We start from the raw sequence: 9,345 nt of genomic DNA on the forward strand, positions 1-9,345 counted from the left end.
CCGTTTAGGTTCTCGGGTATCTCTCAGAGAAAAGTTTAAGGAGACAGGTATCATGACTGTGGCATCGCAGTACATTTACTCAAATATTTTGTATACCCGTTAAAATATACATAATTTCGTTAAGAAAGAAGATAATTCATAATATTAACCTTAGAACTAAGTCCAAACTCCGTGGTACCACGATTTCTAAGGTAAACGATTCTTTTATGGCGAACTGTATACGTTTTTACAATAAGAATCCGAAGAATATATTAAGATTATCATTTCTTAAGTTTAAAACTGACATTAAAAGTATTTTAATTGAAAAATCATATTACAAAATTGAAGAGTATGTGTTAGATAAAAAAGTATGGAAAGACAACAAGAGTCTACATTCCACACAAATTTGATTCAAAGTGTATTGAAGTTTATTTGAAAAGAGCAATCCCTAGAGTTTCTTGCTCGTTCTTCTCGGGGAGGTCAGCGTAGTGAACGAGCAGTAGCTTAAATGTGACGTTTTCAAGTGTAAATTTATTTTACCTGTGGAATAAATGATTCTTTGACTTTGACTTTCTTGACTTTCTTTCTTTGACTTTGCGTGGTGCGTTTGTTAAATTATTGTGTTGTTGTTAAAGTTTTTGTTTATTGTAATATTTTGTAATAAATAAGGAGAGGCGCGGGGCGTTGCATCATAGTCAGTCGTGACCTTTGTATTCTTTCAGTTTTAAATATATAGTGGTGTGTAAAATCATTTTTTTCACTATAAACTTGATATCATCGTGTTCGTCTTGTTGTGCTCTTTCTATAGACATATTTCACTTATCTGTATGTGCCGTGTGCGATAAGAAAGTGGACAATAACATTAAAAAATAGTTCGTTATTAATGAGTTTGTGACAGTGATTTGCGCCAATGACCTTGAGTGGCCGTCGATCATTGACTTGTAAACCTTTCACTTTTTTTTTTTTTTAACTGTCCGTTTCCGCATCATCTGAACGCTAAATTCGTCAACATCGCTACGGTGTTCCATAGCTTAGCGGTTACATGCGTTATACGTACCGGCGCGCGCGGCATGAGAGACTCGAGTTCGAATCCGTGGGACACAGAACAAAGCAAACGTTTTTTATTTTTATTATTTTTTATTTTATTTTTATTAGTGATTAGTATCTATTAGACATTTGTTTCGCCATTATCATTTTGTACAACATAACAATGAATAGCGAAAACAATAAGTGCGGTGGTTGCCTTAAGGTAATCAAAAATAAACGATTTCTGCGATGCTGCGTGTGTTGTCAATGTTATGACCTGGAATGTGCAGGTGTATCAGAGCAGCGCTTCCGTAATACATTGACAGATGAGCATCGAGTTGCCTGGAAATGTGTTCTCTGCATAAGTAAGCTGCCGAAGACTGATAACAGTAATACACCTGTGCGTGCTAGCGGTGGTGGCATTACCATTAGCCGCGGAGCTTCTGTGGCGAGTCCGCCGGAATGCGTGGAGGTGTCGACTGTTGCACCTGTTACTTCTTCTGCTGCAAAAGAAATTAATTCGCCTCTTAATACCGGGGTGAGAATGACTGACCTACAGGAGCTAATAAAGGAGGTCCGTTTGTTTCGAGAGGAGATGACCGCGACGCGACATCAGATGGGGCTACTGACTGACACCTTGGCCACGCTCACGGCAAGACTTGATATTTGCGAAGGCAATATTAATTCACTTTCCGAACGAGTTGCCGTCTTAGAGGGTCGTGCAGATCATGGCCCGGGGGCAGGTAACAACAACCAATTCTTGGCGGCGATGGAGCAATTGAAGTCGGAGCTTAATGACCGCGATCAAGAACTTTTATTAAATGATGTCGAAATTGCATGCGTGCCCGAGATGAAAGGAGAAAGCCTACCTCATGTAGTCATGACATTGTGTACTAAGTTGGGTTTGAGTTTGACCGAACAGGATGTCGTGAGCGTTTCGCGTGTGGGTCGAATATTTGGTTTGGAGGATGACCCCGTGCCACCTCGCCCACGTCTCATCGTTGTCCGCTTTGCACGTCGAGCCGTTCGCGATCGACTGCTGAAGGAAGCCAGGGTTCGACGAGGAGCCACTACTGAGGGCACAGGTCTGCCGGGCCCGTCTCGTCGATTTTATGTAAACGAGAGGCTTACTAGATTCAACCGGCAGTTATTTCGACAGACGCGCCAATTAGGTGAGGAGCGCAAGTGGCGTTTTGTATGGACGAGAGATGGCAAAGTATACGCTCGTCAACAGCAGGGTGCGGATGCCCCTCGTCACAGAATACGATCAGAGTCAGATTTGGTTCGGGTTTTCAGTTCCGGTGTCGTTTGAGCCTATACAAAGAAAAGCAAATATAAATAATAATATTTTTTGGCAAAAGGTGTGTTATCTTTTGTTGTCATTATTTTATTACAACTTTCTTACCTTCAGCATGTTATTTTTAATAATATTTGTGTCCAACATTGTTCGTCACTGTGTAATTTTATCTGCAGGTTGCCTAAAACATGACATTGCTTGTTTGCAGCTACTGTATATTTTTAACGCTATGTACTTTGGCCAATTTTCACAAATTGTGCTTTTCTGGCATTTCTTTACGCATAATTTTGTGTTCTTATTTTTATTCACATTTTTGTTACATATGTATGCTACAGCAATAAAATATAATTTCGAGGGTAGACGCGGCGCAATGCCACAAAGTAAAAAGCAATGCACATTACTATACACACTACACACATATAATATTATGATGCTTAATCAATCTTATTTAATTTGTATCAATCTCAATTTATTTCTAATTTTACATTATAATATTTACAATTTACTGATACTGTGCTTAATTCTACTAACAATTTGTGTGTTGCATAATAGTATTACTTACCTCGCTATGTCATCCTCGAGTAGACTTTGCTTTGGTTGTTTGACAACGTTTCGTAATGTATGGCCTGTAGCAGGTGTAACTGCTAATATTCGTGTTTTAAAATGACTTGCAGGACTAAATTTCTTAAATTGGGACTGTACAATGCAGGCTCCCTGAATACAGGACACGACGATTTCCTCGTAGCAATGAGCCGCTTTCAACCGGATATCGTGGCAATCAACGAATCCTGGTTACCATTGGGACAAGAAGCGCGCGCCCCGAATGTGCCCGGTTATAGTCTGAGAAGCACTCCGCGTCCGTTGCATATGCGCGACGGAAGGGGGGGTGGTGTTGCCTTTTATGTAAAAAAAGACGTTCGCGTGCGCTATGTAAAACACCCAGAGGCTAACATTGAGCAGATGTGGCTTACTGTAAGGGCGAACGCTCAAAGCCTTGTTATTGGAACTGCCTATAGACCACATTGGGTCAATATTGATACGTTTATTGATGCGTTAACGGACACACTTGTATACTTTTCGAAACATGACAATGTAGTTTTGTTGGGGGATTTTAATATAAATATGCTTGATCAGTCACATAGTAACACAATAAAATTAATTCAATTTTTAAATTACATGGGGCTTCAGCAAGTAGTCAATGGTGCCACACACTTCTCAACCGTTACTGAAACTCTCATAGATCTTGTTTGCACAAACTTACAGGTTCGGGAAGTAACTGTTTCTAATATTACGGGCTCGTTCGGTCATGCAATGATCACTGTAAATCTGTTAGTGAAGAAAAGTAAAACACCCCCGAAGTCCGTTACTTACCGACCTCTCTCTAGTATAGACATCAATAATTTCAACTATGATTTAGAATTGATTGACTGGGAGTCCATCTGTGCAGCTCGCACTGTGGATAGTATGGTTGACGGATTTAATTATTTGGTCTTGTCTCTTTTTAACTTTCATGCTCCGGTCAAATCCATCAAAATAAAACACAATAAGACTTTACCTTGGATTACCGACACAATCAAACAAATGATGAACCTGCGTAATGAAGCCTTCGATAACTATCGCCGCACTAAGTCTGATGTTCATAAACGGTATTACAAGGATCTCAAAAATTTGGTTGTGTCAAGTATCTCCGCTGAGAAATCTGCCTACTTTGATCATTTGATAAACTCACAGGACTGCAGCAGTCAAACGTTCTGGAAGAATTTAAAACAAAAAATTCTAGTGGATCCTAGTAGAACCGATCACCTTCCAGACCGTTTTGGCGATCCTGACGTTATTAACGCACACTTCTTAAATTTGCCTAGTTCCAGTGAAGTTCCTATGTCGGAGTTCGAGAAGTTTTCGAGGGACAGATTTGGTGAGGCGTTGTTTGAATTGGATACAGTCACGGAAGCTGCAGTGGCTACGTACATTTTAAGTGTAAAGTCAAATGCTGTTGGGTCGGATGGTATTAGTAGGGAGATGATCTTGCTTACCCTTCCTCGTACTTTAGGTGTTATTACGAATATAATAAATAGATCAATCACGACGGGTACCGTCCCTAGCCAGTGGAAGCAAGCGCTGGTCACGCCACTTCCTAAGGTCAATAATCCTACCGAACTTAAAGATCTGAGACCCATAAGCATCTTGCCATTCCTGTCAAAGATCCTTGAAAAGGCAGTTTATTCTCAGCTAGTTAAATTCGTTGAAGCTAATAATGTTCTTCCTGTTCTTCAGTCGGGATTTCGTAAGGGCAGAGGTACTATTACGGCCTTGTTGGATGTGACGGACAACATTCTCGCTGAACAGGACTCTGGTCGTGGTACTATATTGACGCTGCTAGATTTTTCCCGTGCTTTCGACAGTATCAATATTTCTCTGCTTCTTGCAAAATTGACCTATTACGGCTTGAATGGTTCTGCAGTGCAATGGTTTGCGAGTTACTTTTGTGCTCGTTCGCAGGCAGTCAAATTGTCTGTGAGTGACGGCTCCAATGTGGTCTCCGATTTTCTTCAGGTACAGCGTAGAGTGCCACAAGGTTCATTACTGGGACCGCTACTGTTCGTCATTTACAGTGCTGATTTGCCTAGAGTTATAAAGCATTGTAGGTACCATTGTTACGCAGATGACGTTCAGTTGTATATATCAGTGATTCCTAATAATTTATGCGAAGCGCAGACGCGTATGAACGATGACCTTGAGAGAGTTGCTGAGTGGTCTGCTCGTAATGCACTAATTCTAAACCCGATGAAGTCCAAGTTCATTGTATTTGGTAGCAAAAAGCAAATCAGCAACATCGTAGACAGAGATCCACACATCGAGATCGCGGGTAGTGATGTGGCTCGAGTAACAGAGGCAAAAAATCTTGGCATTACACTTGATGGTCAATTACGTTTTGAAAGTCACGTACTAGATCAAGTTAGGAACTGCTTTTATCGTCTTAAAATATTATACAAAATACGTAATTATTTAAGTGAGCATGCTCGTATTACCATCTGCGAATCTCTGATCCTTTCCAAACTTAATTACGGAGATATACTTTACGGTCCTCGTTTGTTGAGTAAAACACAACACCTGATTCAACGTGTACAAAATGCTTGTTGTCGATTTTGCTTTAAAATCCCACCTCGCAGCCGCATCACGCCATATTTAAACAATGCAAACATGTTAAATATGGACTCGCGAAGACATCTACATCTCGCGTGTATGCTGTTTGGCGTGATAAAGTTCCAAAAACCAGAGTACTTGTATGGAAAGTTAAAATTCTCCACTTTTCACGACAAATTTTCTACTAGAACCGTGAGACCTCTGTTGGCGGGACAAATTCATCGCACTGTGGCCTTTACTGGAAGCTTCCGCTATCAAGCAACGAAATGTTGGAATAATATTCCACCCCCGCTTAGACTCCTTAAAAGTAAGTTTACGTTTAAAAAACATTTGAGGGAATTTATATTTGATAGGCAAAAACTGGGTATTCCTAAACGCTTTACATAGCGGAGGCTTCTAGAATGAAGTCCCCTTGCTTCTTGGACATTTATTATCATCATTTTATGTTACAATGGCTTTCATCGATATTAAGTAGGTACTGATTATTATTATTATTTTATTTTAATTATACCAATTATGAATTTGTATTAATATTTTTTCAAATTTTTATTTTTTTATTTTTTACTGTTACTATTTTTTTTTAAATATTTTATAATGCACATAATTCTCACGTGATACTGACATATGCACGCTACATTTACCTCACAATGTTTTTGTTTTTGATGCACCGCAACGCGCTACCCTCGAAGGTGGTGGCTGAAAATCAGTGCCTTGCTCGTGAGCAAATTTTGCACTGAGCCACGACCTATTTGGCTTGCTTTAGCACACACACGCAGCTGTTGATAATTAGGTTAGTATTATGTTTTTATGCTTTTTTTCGTTTTAATTTTGATTTCTGTGTCTCTTAATCAATTTACTCTATTATATTGTTGTGTGTGTGATGCAAGACAATAAACGTTTTATCTATCTATCTATCTAAATATTGTAGAAATTCTTAAACAAACCTTTTTCTACCAACTTTCTTGGAGTGTTGACTTGTCTGGACCTGCGTGACGTCACCCCACGGTCGAAAACCCTCCTCCTCTTTCTTTACACTATGCATATCAAAAATCAAAATCAAAATATTCTTTATTTCACTTGGAATCGTCATATTGTTTAAATAAAACATCAGAGATCGAGACTACCTCCATGAGCTAAACGGGTTACTACCACGGATTTTTGTCATCCAAGTACGCAGAAGTTGTATAATAACCTTTAGTATAAAGTTTTTGTTTCGTAAAACCTCGTGTCAACCTCGTGAATGGCATCGAAAATTTTGTATATCAACCGGAATCTTGTTATAGAAGCGTGTATACGCTTCTATAACAAGCCCCTTAAACAAATTTGTCACTTTGTGAAGACGACTATCAAGAACAGCTAGTTTATTTTTGTCCCTATTATTAATGTTCTGTCTGTCACTATTTTTCATAAAGAGATTACTATTCCTCTTAACGTAAATTACATTTTCATAGATGTACTGTGAGGCTAGTGTAAGAATGTTAATTTCCATACACTTATCTCTCAAAGATACTTGGGGCCCAGAATGTAAATTACCCTAACCGCACGTTTCTGCAGAACAAAGATTCTATTGATATCGGCGGCATTACTCCAAAGCAAAATGCAAAATATCTTAATTTTTATATCGTTCAATGAGCAATTTAGTTTTTAAATTAAATATATGTGATATCAAAATATATACGCCGTCTTATTGTCAACGACGCGCCATTGAAAAGCAGAATATCAAAAAATTGCAATGGCCGTTGATTAGTAGCTCCATGGCTAGCTAACTTTTAGCGGAATATCAAACGTCCAGAAACGTTCACTGACTCTCTATTGGCACTTTACCATGGGTTACATGGTATAAAATAAAATATATATATGTTGTGGATATTTGATGAGAGTTTACTGGATACTGAATGAGGATTGACTGACTGACTGACTGAAGATTACATTTTGTATGAGCTACTTATACTAATTTGGTACGTGTGTTCTATGCTGATTCCAAAGGCATGATTGTAACTTTTGCTTGCACTAAGACGTGCCTGAATATCGGAAGAGGGTTAGACATTCTGGCACGTCTGTGGCTGGTACAGTACTCCCCCTCAAAAAGGGAAAAAAAAATTATTAGCACAAGAACAACTTAACGTACCAAACGATATTACAAAAACTTAATAATAAATAATATTTAACATGAAATAAACTTTGTGTTATACATAGACAATTGAATAAGTTACAGATAAAATTATTTGCACTTGGATTTGACTTGAGCGACAATGGACGGTTTTTTTTTAACGTCACCAACGTTGGACGAATTAAAAATTTTTTTATATTAGACTGGATACTTGTGACAATGTGCACAATTTACCTTCTTGGTTCGTTGGCTTTTTGTCGTTCCTGTCGATTTGTGTGCCTGTAAGGGATTCATTTCCGTAGGCTTCGACCGGTTGGTCGTTGTGTCGCAATAATTTTGTTGTTTTCCCGTAGGATGTGACCTGTTGGTCGTTGTGTCGCAGTAATTTTGTTAATTTCCCGTAGGATGTGACCGGTTGGTCGTTGTGACGTATAATTTCGTTGATGCTTTTTTGACTGTCGTTACTGGCGTTGACTGCTCTTTAACTTAGTCTATCAACTTGCGTCATGTATATACTTTGATATCCGTGGATATCCTTAGTTTCTGCTGCTATTAAGGCGAGCATGCGTCTGCGATGCGACAGTCCATGTAAAATGTCACCGTAATGTTTGATTTCTCATTGTGCCGTGAATGTCAAATATGTAAATGGTCGCTGTAAGTACGACGTAATTTCAAATTGCTTGTCTGTTTTAACGCTATTAGTTTACTGAATGAAGCACATTCCGTTGAGAGCTGCGTCAGCGGTATTCTTTGTTTATGTTGTAGCTCATAACTTTCCAGTGTCAAGGTCTCCAGTTGTAATACGATGTTGCTGTTCTAATCAGTTGTAGCGCTGCCATTGACCTCGGTACTTCCTTGTTTATATAATAAGTGGCGTTAAGGGCGTCTCTTTTGCGGGCGCGGTTGTGCGGCTGTAGGACGGAGGGCGCGCGGCGACCATGCTTCTGATGCGATGGGCGCTTTCGGAGCAAATGTTTTTAGACGCAAGCTTCGTGGCGGGCGCGTGTTGTGTTCTTCCAGTCGCGGTGTGTTCTTCATCGTCGGATTGTTCTTCGTCGTCTGGTTGTGTTCGTCGTCGGCGGGGTCACCACTTTACCATCGTCGGGGTCACCACTTTACCATGGGTTACATGGTATAAATAAAATATATATGTTGTGGATATTTGACGAGAGTTTACTGGATACTGAATGAGGATTGACTGACTGACTGACTGAAGATTACATTTTGTATGAGCTACTTATACTAATTTGGTACGTGTGTTCTATGCTGATTCCAAAGGCATGATTGTAACTTTTGCTTGCACTAAGACGTGCCTGAATGTCGGAAGAGGGTTAGACATTCTGGCACGTCTATGGCTGGTACAGGCACACAACTGGATTAATTTGAAATTAGCATAATTGGTGTCCAGGCTGAGTGAAAATAACATTCATAGTTTTCTCACAGGTAGCGCTATGGCAAGAAAGCCATTTACAACCAATAACTAAGGTCTGCAACAAGCACATGGAGAAATTTGTGAGCTCTGCTGAGTCGTTCCGTAGCTCATTTGGAAGTGCCCGTTCGTTGGTTCGAGTACAAGCGGATCGAAGGAATTGTTGACCTTGTTCGATCGAAAATAAACACATATAAACTTACATTGCGATGTTTTCCTGTATGAAGGCCTCATAACAAATAAGGAAAGGTTTCCTGTTTTATTACGTGTTTCAGCCGCAGGTTAGGGTGTCCATTATTTAGCAAAAATTATTAATGTTGTACAGATTGTTAGAAATAAAAATTAAAAATGTTGTACAGA

General features: G+C 39.3%; 1 protein-coding gene across 1 annotated transcript in view; it reads left to right on the forward strand.

Annotated features, from left to right (window-relative positions):
- Positions 1-3,478: 3,478 nt before the first annotated feature.
- The window catches only part of LOC113225718, a 12,299-nt gene continuing 6,432 nt past the window's right edge, over positions 3,479-9,345 (forward strand). The window contains exons 1-2 of the mRNA XM_026458120.1: positions 3,479-4,855; positions 5,018-5,185. Coding sequence (XP_026313905.1) covers positions 3,479-4,855; positions 5,018-5,185 — 1,545 coding nt within the window. The remainder of the gene's footprint in view (positions 4,856-5,017; positions 5,186-9,345) is intronic.

This window comes from Hyposmocoma kahamanoa, unplaced genomic scaffold, assembly GCF_003589595.1.
Source record: "Hyposmocoma kahamanoa isolate Upper Pololo Valley unplaced genomic scaffold, ASM358959v1 170, whole genome shotgun sequence".
NCBI lineage: Eukaryota > Metazoa > Arthropoda > Insecta > Lepidoptera > Cosmopterigidae > Hyposmocoma > Hyposmocoma kahamanoa.